Source organism: Limanda limanda, chromosome 6 (genome assembly GCF_963576545.1).
Source record: "Limanda limanda chromosome 6, fLimLim1.1, whole genome shotgun sequence".
NCBI lineage: Eukaryota > Metazoa > Chordata > Actinopteri > Pleuronectiformes > Pleuronectidae > Limanda > Limanda limanda.
This window is the reverse complement of record NC_083641.1, coordinates 28,428,743-28,446,340: the sequence shown is the minus strand read 5'-3', so window position 1 is coordinate 28,446,340 and position 17,598 is coordinate 28,428,743. Positions and strand designations below refer to the sequence as shown.

Below are 17,598 nucleotides of genomic sequence, written 5' to 3'. Positions count from 1 at the left end.
ATGTGGTTGAAGTAGCAGGTTTTTAAATCTCAGGCAACTTTCAGATGATCGTCTTTTTAATAGACAAGAAAACATTCATGAGGTCATTTACAGATGAAAAACACTGGATGTTACAGTTTTTACATGTTAACAAAGTGAGTCAGTCTCAGCAGGTGATTGAACTTCACTTTCACCTGAAACGTTAGACTTCATCCACACATGAAGGACGATCAAGTCTCAGTTTAGACCCAGAGTGAAACATCCTGATTTCAGATGCTTTTCCATACAAACATTGATGCAGATCTTTGGGATGAAATCCATCATCTCACTGGTTCAAGCCTCCATCTCTGAATGTCTCTCTTCCTTGTTAGTTTTTTTAGATTTGTTATGAGCTTGTTGCTTTTCATTAAGGCCACGACCGCAGCTTCTCAGGAGGTTTCAGAGTTTGGAGAAAGTCACGGTCTTGGGGCTTTTCTTCTCCATGGAGGCCTGAGCGGATTTGATCACGTCGTCTGTCTGAAGCATGCTCATGTTCCACGTGGCCTGAGGGGGAAGAGAAGAGATCCAGTGACTGAGGCAGGAGGATGCTGACTGACCTGGTTTCTCTTGAGGGACGTGGTGGTGTTACCATGTAGTCCAGGCCCTCGGCCACGCTGTGGTCTCTGGAGTAGAGGAGGTTGACCTTGGTGCCTTGCACAGCGACCGGGCTGCGGCCGGCGATCTCCCCGGCCATCTCCACCGCCCCGGTGATCATGGCCTCCTTATCTGCAAACACTCGGCTGCACAGAAAACGTGTGGTGGATTTTAAAATGTCCAACATGTTGCGTCAAAATTAGGTGGAAATCATAAAGTTTTGATCTGTAGAGCCAGGTTGCCATGGTTATGTTCCTGTAATCTGCTTCGTCCCCATTTTAGTCCTAAATTGAGGTAGAACCTAATTGAACAAAAGGTGGGAGTATAGTGTTGATGGTTGATGAGATGTTTACCTGACCAGTCCGCTGCTCTTCGCCTCGTCTGCGTACATCCTCCTGGCCGTCAGAGCCAAGTCGTTCACCAGGCTGGTAACAGACCGGGGGGGGGGGTTACTATCTATACCACGACTTTCTGAGAAAGTGTCTCACTACATAGACAACAGTAATCTTGTTCATTTTAGATAGACGTTACATAAGAAAGTATGAGTATACGACTTGATTAGATGTTCTTCTTCTACACGCTTGGCCCAGCACATCACGTGTTTTCCTTCATGTTATTAGACAAACTCTGTTTACCTGCGGCTGCCGATGACTTTAGGAAGTCTCTGCAGAGTCCCGACGTCTGCTGCAAGTCCAATATCTACTTCCTGTCAAACACAAAGCTGGCTCCGTTCATTTTTGTCTTAATCATCTTCGTCACATTCAGGAATAAAGAGAGGGGGGGGGGGGGGTTCTTACCTTCACCTGGAACCAGGCGTCCTGGGTACACAGGCGGATGTCACAGGCTGTGATCAGGTCCACACCTGCAGCAGAGAACAGACAGTCAACTCACTTTCTGATTCATAATCAAATCCTTTCATATAATCTTTAATTAATAAGAAATAAACATGGCGAAAAATAACTGAGGCAAAGTTAATCTGCAGAAACTGAGGAAAAGAATCACCGACAAGATTCTGAGTGTTACGAGACCAACAGAGACCGAATGTGAGATGAACAGGAATTTCTCATCTGATTTTCATGCACATCCTCATCAGGGAGAACCTGGACTACAGAGTTCGCAGTGAGACCAGGTTCACGTGTGAAACCTGATGGAACTCTGATGGATGTGAGGAAACATTGTGATGTGTGATTCTAAACAAACTAAAACACTAGGAAGTAGAATCTGAGCTCGACGCGTCTCACCTCCTCCGATACAGGCTCCGTGCACGGCCACCACAACAGGCTTCGGACACTAAGAGAAGAAAACAACCAGGATTGATTTTACATGAAAACACGTTAACAACCAAATAGTTTCAATATTGTTCAAACATGTGTCTGGTCTGATCTTATAATCAGAGCTGATAAATCCATTAAATAATTTCATTCTCCTCAAATGAAACCATCTACTTGTGTTGACAGTGAACTGAAAGTTCTGCGTTCTTCATGATGTTTGAAATGATGAATCGGCCTCAGGGTTCCTCGCTGTGAGGAACAGAACCCATCTCCGGGTCTTCTCACCTTCTCTATGACGGAGAACGTCTCTTGATACTGGGCGATCTTTTTCCGGAGGCTCCAGGAGATTCTGGCCGTGTCATCGCCCTGCGGCTGGAGGATGTCACTGGCCATGTCCATCAGATCGATACCTGCACAACAAGGTCCCATCAGTAAACACAACTCTCTGAAAACAGCACAACTCTTAATGGGAGAAGGGTCGGACCCCCACCGGCTGTGAAGACCCTCCCTGCTCCAGAGACCACCACCACTCTGCAGTCCGGGTCTGCGGCGAGATCATTGAAACAATCCACCATCTCACTGCCGGAGGAGAGAACAACACACAGTCAGCTGTTTGGAAACTTCACACACGGGTCAGAATGATAAGAGCAGTAAGAAGGAAATCTGCTTCCTGTTTCAACACAGCTGCTCTTAAATTATTCAATATCATTAGTGTTCAGATTAATTTCCAATCACTGTAAAGAAGTTGCCTTATGTATGCAACAAAAGAAATTGAGCAATTTAAAAATGACTGACATCACTTTACCTCTGCTGTCACCTCCAGTCACGTTTATCAATTAGCTCTTTATATATATATAATTATTATGATAATCACATTATTAGTTTATTGATCCGATATCAACTCTTAAGTATAAATGGGAAAAATATATTTGCACACTGAGAATTTAATGTAAACAAAGAAAAACTAGTGTTGCTTGTGCAGTAAAAATACATTTAAATTGTTAGATTGAAATTCTTACACGTTAATAATTCTACATATAATTAAACATGGTTATCCATCCAAACATTTGTCACTAGGTTCATAATAATTCCACATTTGTTTTGAACGTTGTGACCAATGATAGCATCTCAATAGAAAAGCCTCCTGCCTCCAGAAGGCTGAGTTCATGGCGTTGAGCTTCTCAGGCCGATGCAGCTCCACGTGGGTGACGCACTTGGCCGGGTGGCTGATGGCGAGCGTGGTGAACGGAGAGGTGGGGCCAGCAGAGGACGACATGGCTCTGACCACAGACGCACTGGGAAGCCACAGTCCTCGGTCTGAGAGAAATCCACAGAACCATCAGAGACCAGTTAATCCTGAACAAAAGTGAAAACAGCAGCAGGAGACAGGATTCTACTGTGGACATGAAATCTGACAGTGAGAAGAAACACTTCTGATGATGAATAATTACGACTTTATACAAGAATGATGCAACAATTATTTTAACTGTGGATTATATGTTGGAATACTTTGTTTACAAAATGCCAGAACATTGTGAAACATTTGCCATTTCGATAAACAAACGACGAAGAGGAAAACTTTAAATGTCTAGTTTTAGCAGATCAAAAATAACAGCATTAAACGTCAGATGGAACCAAACAAACAACACATTTTAAAATGACTGAAACCCTCATTTGTTCCTTTTGTTGATCAATCCAAACTGAGTAATCGTTGCAGCTCTCAACATTTTTAATAAGTCAACTGTTTCTACTTCTTGAGCCAAAACTTGAAGCCAGAGTCTTCATGGAATTTGGGGAAAGTCTCGATCAGGAGAGACTTAACTTCACTTGCTTTACCATTGTGAGTTTTCCTAACTTTCCACGACAGTGAATAATTTCTGAGTCTTTCTGAAACCAGTCCGACATGTTTGAGGACCGGTGTCTATGTGGAAGACTGTGAATGTAAATGTGGTTTCACCAGGGGAGTGTCTGAACTCACTGGGTTTACTGGTCCTCCAGCTCCTCAGGCTCATGGGAACTCAGTCACTGGTTTAACAGCTAGTCAGTGAATAAATAACATTAACATATTGAGTTATTCTACTGTATTGACACGTCTCTTGTTCTCACTGGCTGTTAATGCTAAGCTAACCCCTGTAGTTGTGTTAGCTTCCACAGAACAAACAGACTTGAACTGAGTGAAGAAACAGAGAAGCTCCTGTTGTGACCTTTCACCTAGAAACACTCAGATCTGCTGCTGACCTCTGGTCCTCCGGGGTCAGGTCAGGAAGCTAAAACACACATCTGGAGGGTTCACATCTGTCCGGTTAACAAGTGAATAACAACACACAGCTGCAACACACGACAGCTAACAACACACAACAGCTAACAGAGAACAGACAACACACAACAGCTAACAACACACAACAGCTGCAATACACAACAGCTAACAGAGAACACACAACACACAACAGCTAACAGAGAACAGACAACACACAACAGCTAACAACACACAACAGCTGCAACACACAACAGCTAACAGAGAACAGACAACACACAACAGCTAACAACACACAACAGCTAACAGAGAACAGCTAACAACACACAACAGCTGCAACACACAACAGCTAACATAGAACAGCTAACAGAGAACACACAACAGCTGCAACACACAACAGCTAACATAGAACAGCTAACAGAGAACACACAACAGCTGCAACACACAACAGCTAACACACAACAGCTAACAGAGAACACACAACAGCTAACAGACAACAGCTAACAAAAGCTAACAGAGAACAGACAACAAACACACAACAGCTAACAACACACAACAGCTGCAACACACAACAGCTAACAGAGAACAGCTAACACACAACAGCTAACAACACACAACAGCTAACAACACACAGCTGCAACACACAACAGCTAACATCTGTCCGGTTAACAAGTGAATAACAACACACAGCTGCAACACACGACAGCTAACAACACACACCAGCTAACAGAGAACACACAACACACAACAGCTAACAACAGCTGCAACACACAACAGCTAACAACACACAACAGCTAACAGAGAACAGACAACACACAACAGCTAACAACACACAACAGCTAACAACAGCTAACAGAGAACAGACAACACACAACAGCTAACAACACACAACAGCTAACAACACACAACAGCTAACAACAGCTAACAGAGAACAGCTAACAACACACAACAGCTAACAGACAACAAACACACAACAGCTAACAGAGAACACACAACAGCTGCAACACACAACAGCTAACATAGAACAGATAACAGAGAACAGACAACAAACACACGACGGCTAACAACACACAACAGAAAACAGACAACAGACAACAAATACACAACACACAACAGCTAACAACAGCTAACAGAGAACAGCTAACAACACACAACAGCTAACAGACAACAAACACACAACAGCTAACAACACACAACAGAAAACAGACAACAGACAACAAATACACAACACACAAAAGCTAACAACACAGCAGAACACCAGCAGCCTGTGACACTTACACTGTCTGACCGCGGATCTGAGGGAGAACATCGCTGCTTGTAGAACCCGGAGTTTAATGATTGATCAGGTATGCTAACGTTAGCCTGGAGCTAACTGACGCTAACAAATCTAAAGTCTAATCTAAAGTCTTTGGGGTCAAAGTTCACTGGTTCGAACAGAAACACACACCAGCTGTGTGAAGGTCCACTGCGGGTTGTGATACACAACACACTTCAATGACAGGCAGTGACCCTTCTACAGCTAGCTTAGCATTAGCATATTTTACAACTGGATACGGTGGCCGATGAAGCTCAAACTGGAAAGTCAAATGAAAACAAGGTAAAGCAGAAAAAGCCCTGGAACAAGTGATGTCTCAAACTACAGAGAAGTCCAGAGGAGAAGTGGGAAAAACTGTCTAACGTGACCGGTAACGATGATCAGTTCTACAAATATATATATATAAATATATATATTTATATAGATTTATCTGGCCATTAGACTCTACACCAAACCCGTCCTGCAAAAAACACCCAAAAAGCAACTAAACCCAAACAGAATTCTCTCCGCTTCATTTTCTACTTTAATGATTCTGCACTTTGTGTTTTAGGGTTTTGTTTTGTTTCTTCTCTGTGGCTTCATTGTGTAACCAACATGTTTTCAGTTCCATGGTGGTCTGTTTGTAGTTTTGTTATTATAATTATTAGCGTGTTAATATATGCATCTCTGAAAAGGAACTACAACTCAAGACATTACAAACTACACACGCTGCCAAATCATCTTTTTTTAAAAACCCTTAAAGCCCAAAGGAAGCAGTTAAATGAGCCATAATCCAGACGAGTGATATTGAGATAAGACCTGAAGTTCAGATGGAAGCTGACGACCAGTGTGGATGTGGATCAGAACACACATCCAGACAAGGTCTATACAAACCACCAGACAACAACCCCCCCCAAAAAAACTTTAGCTTCTGTTACTTTTTCACTGGATTAAATCAGATTTGTTCTAAAAACAGAAGGGTTAATCTGACCAATCACGAGTCAAAGACACTGACAGAACAGAAACAAGAAGTAAAATCTGAACAACATCACAACAAGAAAACATTTTATATTGAATTTTTTTATTTTCTTAGAACAAAATTCTTGCAGAACTGAATCGGCAGCAATTAAAATAACACAAAAAAGAAAAAGAAACGTGAGCCATAATAAAAGTTTCAAAAGATGCTCTTACAAAAACCACGTTGCCCTCTGCCACGGCGCCAGCTGAGCGTAAAACCATGTCCGTCACAAACACTTCCTCCCAGGCTACTGTATAAGCATAATACAAAAAGTAAAAAGGACAACTTAATAGACACACAGGTACTGATACTCTATTAACCACATCTGGGGCATAAATATCAAAAACTTTAAGTGTTAGCACTTGGTACATCTGCTTAATACCAAATATAAGGGATTTGAACTTCAGGGATTTACGTCATTGTGAAAGAAACGTTTCACAGTATTTTCAGAGTTTTTGAAAACCTATTTTCCCAGGTCTGTTGTTGCAAGCAGTCATGTCTAAGTACAAGTGAACATGGGAATGGCGGACCATCTTCGGCTTCCCGGCTAAAAGGTTCAGTTGGCGTGCTGAACGGTGGAGAAGCAGAGTTTGAGGGTGTACGGGTACGGACCAGCTGGAGAGAGAGGGAGAGGGCGAGAGAGAAGAGACGAGAATCAGGAAACATGAAGCACAAGAGGAATCGGTCACATGTTCATCATCAACAGTCCTGCTCACTTGCTCCCGCTGTTTTCTAAAAATATTTAAGTCTCATGAGAACATACAGATTCTAACAAATGGAGCAGTACCACCAGAAACCACAGGGGCAGCGTTGCCAATAGTTGAAGTGAATCAACCACGTGTCCCCTCGGGTTAAATGGCATCGCAGACGACAACATGTTAAAGTCGCTGCTCTAGCTTCTTTCTTAAAAGGCAAAGTTATAACAATGTTTGTTGTACAGACAGAATTAATGAGACTCTTCTTTCGACCTTTAGTCCAACATCTGTGATATTACTGTTTTTAATGCAGCCCGGTTTTTGTTCAACTCAATTGTTTGTTTGTTTTTTAGATAAAAGCTTTTTACACATACTTGCGTTTTTCATCTGGAAATGGTTCATCAAGGCCAGAGCCTCCATGGCGTCGTTGATGGACTCCCACTCTAGTAGACCTGAAGCGCTGCGGTCACTGGGAGCAGCGCCACCTGGTGGGTCGAGGGCGGACACTTAACACACAAACTGCAAATGAGGAAACCGCTGCTTCCAGAACAACAAGGCTGCAGCCACTTCATGATTCATTTCCTGGTTTAAATTTGATCAAAAAACTCTTAAAACTGTTACTCTACTTGATCTGGGTAAAGTATAGATATTGTGATTCTGTACTTTAATATAAAATATGTTAACAGCAGTCATGTTTATTAATATTGTATATATTCAGTGGATTACAAATGTATATTTAAATGAGCAGAATGGTAACTTACTTTTTCCTGTGAACATTTTGACATTGATGGGAACCTTGACACCGATCTCGTCACAAATCTATAAAGAGAACATGTGATATTAGAAACTGTAAAACATCCCTTCAGCCTCATAATTTAGAATGCAACACAACACAGATGTTAGTCAAAGGTCTTTTCGCTCGTTTCTTTTCAAGCGTTGTTGATTTAATTTGAAGGATGAAAATGTGTGTGTGCACGATAGAAACACATTTCCTACAGACCTGAGAGAAAACCTCAGGCGACACGTCTGGCTGAGCGTTGAAGAAGTGCAGCACGTTGCTCGGGTGCTGGATGCGGTTCTTTGCAGCCTGTTCTGGTGAAGTGAACCGGTTGTTCCTGGAGCCGTGGAAGTCCTTGAAACTGCTCGAGCCGTCGTCCAGCTCGTAGCACTGACCGGGGACGATGGCCTGCTGCTTGGACACACTGCAAGGACGGATATCAACAGATTAGGAGGGAAACCAGGAGTGCTGATTGTTGGGATGCCTCACAATTAAGTTATATCTATGGAAGCATGAACACAAGTGAGGGAATCAAACTCACCACACATTCAGCTTCTGTCCAAACAGGAAGTTGTTGTTGAGATGAGTGATGGCTCGATCTACAGCATAGCAGTCGCCCATCTCCACCATGGCTGCCCCAGGCTTGCTCTTCATGAACTTCACCTACGGATGTGTCAGACAACAGGTTTGATAAGTTTGGTGCAGTAGAGCTCTTCCCATGGCCTCCAGAGACAAAGTTTTGTACAAACACGCCGGGGGTAAAAGGGGCCGGAGCTGGGTCATGTGCTTCTAGGAGACTCAACTTCGAAGCATATTTTGCAGCAAAGCCACGTCACATGAGGTGACTTTAGTTAGAAAGTGTCCCGGTGTTACGTCTTAATGTCACATTACATCTACGTCTGTTGATGTGGTATTATACGTGTGAGATACAGACACAGGATGAAACCGATGACTAGTCCACAGACCAGGTCAGCTGCTGCTCACAGCACAAACGGTTTAAAGGATTTATACACACATGAGATTCTAAACATTGAAACCGCAGCTGATTATTCTTATGAAGAGATACTGGTGAGTAAAAACTGAGCAGAGAAAATAGTTACACTCCCTTTGAGAGTCTGTGTTGGGATCTGAGCTTCCATGTTCTTTGTTTTGGGAGCTGGTCTGTGTGCTGTTATGTCTTTGAGTCCCTCCCCTTGTTAACACAGTAAGAGTCCAGCTCTGATGAAAACATGACTCCCAGCAAACATGTCCACATTCCCCATTTCAGAAAACACTGTGGTGTCTTCAGGGCTCATAGACACACCTGTCACCAGGGTGCGGTTGACCCAGCGGTGCCACGGCAACAACCTCAGTTTGTCGTTTGATTTTTTGTGTTTATTTTGCAAAAAGTGCATATTTCTCAAATAAGTCTTAGAAATATCTTGCTTATCAAAATGTATATAGTAATTGATTTAGCGCTGCGTTTTCACATGGATGTTTGTTGAACGTTACATTTTAAATTTACTTTGGGATCACATTGCAATACTGACCCTCTCCACGTTGCCATAGAGACAGAAGATATTGAAGACACGGTCTGCATTCATCTTGACGGGTTCTAAGCCGTACACCATGACCACGGGAGAATCAGCATGGGCACCGTACTCGCCAGGAGGAGGAGGAGGTGGTCCGTACCCGGGCCCATAGCTCCTTCCTCCGCGCCCTCTCATTGGTGGACCCATACGTCGGCCCTCATAGGGAGGGGAGCCGTAGCTCTCATCGTAGCCATGGTAACCTGCTGTAGAACCAGGCAGCAGGGAGAGAAGAGGACAAATTATTAATGGAGGCGACGCCAAGATTCTTCTCACTTTAAAACATCGTCACTGGCTGAGGAAATAGATTTGGTCCCTTTGTCGGTCAATTTAACACCTGAAGTGTTTGTTCAATTGTTTCCATTTGATTTGGTTTGTTTTGGTTTCACAGTATTTAACAAAAGCTGTTCTTCTAAACTTTCATGTGCAAATCAGTTTCAACGGGCGGGCCCGCCTCGATGGGGTTTCCTGTTCCCCAGGTCTCACCATAATCAGGGGGGTGGTCGCCCAGCAGAGCAGGTTGTCTCTGGCGCTTGTTGGGGTTGGCAACAACATCCTCTACAAGAACAAGGAGAAAAACAGAGACAGATGAATACAACAAAAGGAGACTGGAAACAAGTCCGACAGAAATCTCTTCCAGACAATGACGTGCCGGAGCATTTCAAATATGCATCTCTGTAAACTAAAGGGCGCCAACCCGACCTGCCTCAGGCTCCACAACATTACTGTCAGGGCAGGTTTTCAAAAAGTGCATCATGAAACTGTCACATGGATTCAAATATCCATAGAAGAATACCACACACATTAGACTTCAGTCAAACCAAAGTAGCTGAGGTCATCACAGGTATTTATCTTTGTCTGCTTAGAACTAGCAAATGGATAGATCGATATAAGGATCAAGAGGAAATTACCCTGAAGCACAAAACCCTCTGATAATTCATAATACTGAAGCTTTAGCAGTGTAAGTGGCACAAAGAGGAGAATGATACTAATGATCTGGGAAGTGAGCAGGGTTATCAAACTAAATCATATCACAAAGATTCATTTAAGAACAAAAGGCTTGTCCGCTCACACACACCTGTACTGCTCCCATTGCCATCTGCATCTCCATCTGTACAGGATCAAAATAATCATACACCATCAGAGCCGGGTTAATCAAATGTACATTGGTTTTTCTGGGGCAAATGTGAAATTGGCCCAGTTAAATGTAGAGTTCAGTAAAACCCCTCATGACTGTCGGTTGCTATGTGAGAAGTATTTCAGGATTAATGTGGAACAAGGTTAACTATGAAGTGTGGATGGCTTGGTGACCGACCACACTGAAACCGTCTGAGAGCAGAGTCTGATCAGAAGCAGCTTGTAAGTTTTAAACACAAGCAGCCACTGAGGCTGGAGGGTGTAAAGCTCTGCTGGCTTCTAATCAAATAGGGTTGTCATGGATCAAGCACATCCTACAAGAATCAATGTGAAGATTCCTCTGATTAAAAACCATGATTTGAGTCCCAATAAGAAACTAATAACATTATTCCGAGGAACCACACACGTAGATGAGATCCCTGATGGTTGTAAACGCGACAGAGGAAAGAAACAGTGACGTTAGAAATGCAGCCTCGGACAGAACCACATTCATCACCCTCTTCCAGAGAGAAAGACTACACCTGTATCAGGAGAAAGATGGAGTCATGTCAGTCTTGTGTGGCGATGTTGAGTGCTGGGCTTTGGTGGTGGTGGTGGGGGGGGGGGGTGATGTGGTGCTGTGCAGAAAGGTTCCCTGAGGAGGGGCTCGATTTACTTACTGCATGCTTACAAACAGTGGGAGGAGGACATTTGCAGCAGTAGTTCCACCACTCTCCACTCAACTCATTTCATCCCATACTCTTATCCATTTCCTCTTTTGGGGGATAACAACTGTCCACCACAGGATCCATTCCTGGTTTTATCAAGATGAAACGCCTGCGGGCGGGTTGGTTGGCGTTTGGCTGCCGTTTCCATCCTTTTAGTTCCATTTTGGAAGGCCTTGAGGCGGCCATAGAGCACATTTCAGTTGGGAAGCCGGCTCCTCTTAGCCGCACATTGCCAAACCTGCATCACATGGAAGGTGTTACACAGGTCTATAGACTTTGAATATTCAGAAAGAAAGCTGCAGTCAAAAAAAGGGGTAGCTACAAAGGGATGCAATGTAGTGACAAAAAAAAAAAAAAAAAAAAAAACAGAGGAAAAGATGAAGATAAAGAACAAGAGATCAAATCTGAATTCCATGTGGGAGGTCACACATAAGGAGGTAAAACCCACAATGGGCCTGACTGGGCTCTGAGTGTGCTGGATGGTGTTGTCAGCAGTGTCTCGTCTTCATCAGTTGTCTTGTGTTGAGCTTGATTCGGAGATGTGACTCATCTATTGGATCAGTCGGTGCGACATCAGCAAGTGTCCGAGTGTGTTGCTCAAGTGTTTTGTTTTCGTGTCGACAACAGTGACGAGCATCGCGGCCGGTAACCGTACAGGAGGGGGGCCGGGGCTTTTAAAATGTCGGTTGACGGGTCAGTATCAGTATGCATCGTCTGTGGTACTGATAGATGTCTGTCACTACTTCTGTTTGGGTGGATGCTGTGTCTTCGCTGGTGTCAGTCTCCGTTTGGTGTTGACGGTGGCGGGGGTTTGTAGCTGCAAGCTTTGGCCTGCTTCAGTGTGTACGAGAGGAAGGAGGGCTGGGGGAGCGAGGGGGGAGGGACCAAGTGTAGCTCAGTGCCCAAAACTCCCAACCCTCAAGAAGTGTGCGTTGTCTTCGTGGCTCTGGTGCTGGAATGCGGAGATGAGGAATGAGTGGTTGTATCAGTCCTACATCATCGTGTTGGGTGGATGGTGTCTCGCAGCGGAGCCCCTTGTGTCTCGGGGGGTATTTGGACGTCTGTGTGATAGTGGTTGTGTCCTCACTGTAGAAGTGGAGTTTGGAGATGGTGGTTGCTGAGTGGTGATGTTGTCAGCATGTACTCTCCCTCACCCTCTGAGCACACGTCCTGTCCTGTGAATGTGTTTTTAACTGACCGGGGTGCGAGACCACAGATTTATCAGGAGATAAGTTACATGATGTGGCAGACGCAGCGGTTCTACTGATGCTGGTCAACTCCTCTGTCCCCACTTCACACAAATCGCACAACAAAACTGACACAAGTTAGACAGACTCGTCCTTTGTCAGAGACCAGAGTTAGAAATACGACCAAATGGGAGAAATTGCTGTAAATAGTGAAGACGACAGTGGAGAAGACCAAGATCAGTTACGGCCGCCAGAAATCTTGTTTCCTCTTATTCTTAATTCAAAGCTGTAAAACATGTTGGATCTTAAAAGTCTGTTTAATAGTTAATTCACTTCTAACCCCAGTGGAAACCCAGCAGACTGACTGGTGTGGTGTGAAAGGCAAGAACCACACCTGGGCAAAAAAATACCACCTGCCACTTTGTGTTGGTGCAAGATTGCGAAAAAGACTTTAAGAAGATTTCCACAAACAAACCAGAATTTTGATCCCGGCAACGGATTAAATAATCTTTTAACACTTAAACATTGTGAGATTTGACATTTTCTACATTTTAATTTATCTGAGAATAATTTATGATTCTTGATGAATTAAAAAATCTGATATGTCTAGGGGAATAATATTGAGCGTTTGATTTGGTGCAGATCCAGAAAAATAATCTGTATCCAGGGTTTCTGCTTTCATAAGGAGACTTACGAGGTATTCACTCTACTGAGGAACAGTCTCGTATTTATTGCACTGAGACAAACTTCAGGGGGAAAAGGATGAAGATTTAGCAGCTAATGCAAACCACAATAGTTCAAAAAGAAGTCTTGAACATGGACAACACCAGTGGATGACACCAGGTGCAAGATTCTGGTAAATCTGAACTCATCCTCCCATGAAGTAAACCAGAGAGACCTCATATCACAGTGACTTAGACTGGAAACCATATACTCTTCTTTACAGCTTCCCGGTAACAGACATCGTACTGTATGTTCCTGTTTTCAAGTGCATGCCAACAAAAATATGTTCGCAAAGAATGTGGCGTCTCGGCCTGTAGATGTGTTCCTGCCTTTCACAACGTACACCAGAGTTGTTCTTCTACACTTCACAGCTTATATCTACAGGGCAAGGAATTTACTGCATTCACAACAATTTCCCCCATACCTGTTGAACCCCGCCCTAGTGTGTTAGTACTACAGATGAAAAGCAACACTTCAGTTATAATGCCACATGTAATTCTGATCATACCATATATTAGTGCTATGGACTTATTCATCTATTTAGAAGCATTATAAGAAAAGGGTGTTGCCTCCATCTTCCCAGTAGCCCACGTATTCAAACACTCCACAGGGACAGTGAGGCGGCTCTACAGTATCAGGCCTCTCAACTATGAAAAGTGCCGGGCGTCAGTAAATGTGTGCGTTTGGGTGTTAAGGATTTTACCTGGGCCTCCGAGGTTGGGGTTTGTGTAGTCCCAGGTGTCCTGGTCATTCTTGAACACATTCAGGCGAGTGGGCTGAGGAAGATTCACATCAAGCACGACAGTTAGGAAGGAATATCAGAGTTTCAGAATCACTCATACTAGAGATGTTCCTATCCAAGCATCAGAATTGCCTCCAATACTGCTGGGTCAGGCAATGGCAATAAGGCAAATCCATATACCGATCAGCCAGCACCACTTCAAAGTGAATTAGTTCCACCAGATAAAACTGCAGCTTTGTGCAGTTTGTCTCTTTATGCATTTGTTTTTTTTTTACGGGTGGAACCTGAACCACGACAAACAACGCTAGCAACCATCACTATACACAGGGTTAGTAGCATGCAGCTGTTGATGCATCATAGAAGATGTTAACACTGGTATCGGATCAGTACTCTGGAAGAAAGTGCTCACTACACACGTTGTGTGTTGCAGTCCTACCTTAGCGTACTCGATCTTCAGCGTGCAGCAGCCGGAGTAGATGTCGGCACCGTTGAGTGATGCCTTGGCTCTTTGGGCACTTTGCACAGAGTCGAATGTAGATAACTGAGTTAAGGATAAAACAGGAACTAACCATAATACCGGATGATAATGTAAACTAACGGAAGACACAATTATTAAAAATACCTGCATGCTGCCATCTTGTCTTTAATCCTAGAATATTTTCACTTCAAACTTTATATCTCCGGTTCTTTACTTGCCAACGAGCAGGTTTTTTTGTTCTAGTAAAGACTGTTACAGCACCGGCAATTAATTCACTTTGACATTACTGTAGGAAACATGTCTATGGGTTTTGAAATGCAGCCCAACATGTTTCTCTTCACACGTGGGAACAGGTATTACATATGGGCAAGAACACTAGGCTGTTCCTTCGATGTTGGGAAACCAGTTATTTATACATCGTCATTGCCGAGTGCGGCTCTCGTGTCCGACAGAATCCACGGAAATGGAAAAAGGATATTCAACCATTGCCTGGACGCCGTTCTTGCGGAAGATGACGATTCTCTGGACGGGCCCACAGTTGTTGCAGATGGTGTAGAGAACATCCTGTGAAAAGGAATCAAGTTAATAAAATCACATACACCACAGTACTGAGAACAAAGCTGAGACATAGATCGTTAGTTACCAGCACACGTTTGTCACACGTGGAGCATTTGTTAACAAGGTTATTTTAAGCACAATTCGATAATTGTTTTCCTTTGTCACACGACGCCACACCACAGATAGGAATGAAAGTTAAGGTGCAGGTGAGAAGTAGACAAGCCGAAATCGTCACAGAGGATAACATCCAACCGGCTCCAGATTATCAGACATTTAACTGTGTGGAGGTAAACTAACATGGTCTCAGAATTAAACCCGATATCTGAAGAAACACAGCAGCTGAAATCTTGGCATTTACCGTAGTGATGGGGTAGATTGGGTTCATGATGGTGAGCAGAAGAACATTGTTCACACTTCGGGAGTCGTCAGAGTCGCCCGGCCTGGAGATCTTCTGGCTGGTGGAGTAGTTGATGAAGGCCGGGTGTCCTGCGATGTAAACCTGGTTGTCCGCTGCGTAGGTTACGGCTGTGGACGCTCCGTTCATGTCCTCGTACTCCACCAGGGCCTGGCGCTTCTTGGGCATCACCACGACATAGCTACCAGCAAAAGCAATGGAGGGGTTTGAATGAAACGCTCAAAGCTGTGAACTCACATAGTCCACAACATTTGATTCTAAATTCCATGTCTTGAATTTCTTTAGCTACCTGATAGCTCCAAACTCTTGCAGCGCCTCCACGAGGTCGGCTTCCGTCACGCCGTCGACCAGCCCCCGGACGTGCACCACCACGGATGGAAGGGTCTTATGGGGATCTTCATATCCCTGTGTGAAGGAAAACATGTTCAAGGTTAACATTCACTGGACTCGTGTGGCACAAGAGGATCTTTGTCCTTCAGCAGTGTTGAGCTGCAGTGCATTTAAAACATATTCAGTAGTAACATTAAGATTAAAGGAAACCAGCACCTTCTTCTCAGTAAACATGTGTGTGTGTATCCTGTAGTGTCAGCCGTAAATGAGTCAGTTCAAACTGCATGACCTTCTACTTTGTGGGATTATGAACAATAGGGTAAATGTGAGTTTAAGTAGCTGGCTCAGACACATACTTCTGTGAGTGATGACAACCCCCTCTCGCCGTCATAAAAACATTCCAAATAGACACTTTAAGATATAAAAGACTCAGAGGAAGTACAGGGTGAACCGCTCCACAGTGTCAGGGGAACAACCAGCAGAGCTTCATCCAGACCTCAGGAACATTGAGGGTTTGTAAGTTATCTACGTCGTTTGGAGCAAAGCTTCATTCTTTTAAAAGTGGATCAGAAAAGAAAATGTGAAGTTTCCTCCTGTAATAATAAAAGCCCACTGCAATTCAACTGTAAATGTACGTTAGATATTATTATAGGTGGATATGGTTGAAATACTGTTAAGGGAGGTTTTTCTTCGATGGTTAAAATGCTACTGACGCTCTGTTTGTGTTGTACGTGTTCACGTGATACTTGTAGTGAGGCGAATATTTCCATGATGATGGCCATCGTCATTAAAATACTTTTCATTTAGTTCATATTCTTCTCTTTATTTCTTATTAAATATCATTGGTCCAGCTCTAATGCTGACGATGGATTTAGCTAACTTACTGGTTAAAGGTTCATTGACTACGTTGTTCTGTTCGGATCCTTGCCTCCACAGATCGTGTGAACCCGGCTCTGCGCTGTGAAGCTGCCCGGGTTAGAGGACAGGCAGCTGGGGGAAGGGGCAGCTAATCCCCGCGGGGCCACTTCACCTTATTAAAACGCGTTTCTTCTGAATAAACCGTGTTTCTCTGTGTTCAGACATGTGGTTTAACACCGAGCTCAACGTGACGTCACTAAACAAGCAGCTGCTCGGTTCGAATCCCGTCCGCCCTGGCAGCCACGGCTAACAGCTAGCAGCTAACAGCTAACACGATGCTAACGCTACCGCTGGAAGAACAAAGCCGGGCGGAGGCGAGGCCCTGCCGGGAAACCGCCCTCCGGAGCTCCGCCACAGGCCGCACAGCCTCGGGCACATCCTCATCCAGCCACCATGTTCTAAACACAACATTAAATCTATAAAGTTCGTTATGAATAACGACTTTTAAAGCGTCACGTCGGTTTATCGGCCCTGTGACGCGTCGCGATCCCTTTTTTCCCACCGACGCGCTGAATGAATCGACCCGGAGCGAGGTGCGCTGCAGCCCGCGGCGGCTCCCGCTTGAGACCCACTCACCGTGGCCATGCCGTCGGTCTTCTGTCGCTTGGTGGCCCGGCCGTCTTCGGTGTAGTAGCGGCTCGCCGCGGTCGCCATGTTGTCCTGGTGGAGAGGATGGAGCCAGTGACGAGGAGCTGAAATGGACGGAAAAGTCAAGAAAAACCGAGCTCGGCTTTCCACGCCCCCTGTGACGTCATCCCGTGGCTTTATAGGTGCAAGACAGCTGTCAATCAAAGTGGGACTTGAATTCTGACCAATGGGAGGACGAGTAGGGAGGCAAGCGAAAGATGAGTGTATTTAAATAACCTGATTCAGTGGAGCTATATATTATAATACATTGATTATTATATTGTAT

General features: G+C 44.2%; 2 protein-coding genes across 6 annotated transcripts; both read right to left on the bottom strand.

Annotated features, from left to right (window-relative positions):
* Positions 1-38: 38 nt before the first annotated feature.
* ech1 (enoyl CoA hydratase 1, peroxisomal) lies at positions 39-5,670 on the bottom strand. Of its 4 annotated transcripts, XM_061073347.1 has the most exons (11): positions 4,095-4,529; positions 3,862-3,920; positions 3,032-3,200; positions 2,374-2,462; positions 2,169-2,293; positions 1,854-1,902; positions 1,410-1,474; positions 1,248-1,318; positions 966-1,037; positions 608-758; positions 39-522 (listed from the first exon to the last, which is right to left on the bottom strand). In XM_061073347.1, exons 2-11 carry the CDS (start codon positions 3,893-3,895, stop codon positions 418-420), a joined length of 930 nt encoding a protein of 309 aa, XP_060929330.1. In that variant the 5' UTR covers positions 3,896-3,920; positions 4,095-4,529; the 3' UTR covers positions 39-417. The 4 variants fall into 4 exon arrangements, with proteins under 4 accessions (XP_060929330.1, XP_060929331.1, XP_060929332.1 ...); XM_061073348.1 differs by lacking the exons at positions 3,862-3,920; positions 4,095-4,529 and adding an exon at positions 5,416-5,670; XM_061073349.1 differs by lacking the exon at positions 3,862-3,920 and having other exon boundaries at positions 4,095-4,526.
* An 825-nt stretch (positions 5,671-6,495) lies between these two features.
* LOC133003245 (heterogeneous nuclear ribonucleoprotein L-like) lies at positions 6,496-17,393 on the bottom strand. 2 transcript variants are annotated; one of them, XM_061072912.1, is made up of 14 exons: positions 17,262-17,393; positions 15,727-15,842; positions 15,381-15,618; positions 14,943-15,028; positions 14,423-14,519; positions 13,948-14,020; positions 10,569-10,601; positions 9,977-10,048; positions 9,452-9,696; positions 8,464-8,585; positions 8,145-8,346; positions 7,906-7,963; positions 7,519-7,650; positions 6,496-7,064 (listed from the first exon to the last, which is right to left on the bottom strand). In XM_061072912.1, the coding sequence occupies exons 1-14, from the start codon at positions 17,337-17,339 to the stop codon at positions 7,006-7,008; spliced, it is 1,611 nt and encodes a 536-aa protein (XP_060928895.1). In that variant the 5' UTR covers positions 17,340-17,393; the 3' UTR covers positions 6,496-7,005. The 2 variants fall into 2 exon arrangements, with proteins under 2 accessions (XP_060928895.1, XP_060928896.1); XM_061072913.1 differs by having other exon boundaries at positions 7,519-7,629.
* Positions 17,394-17,598: the final 205 nt, after the last annotated feature.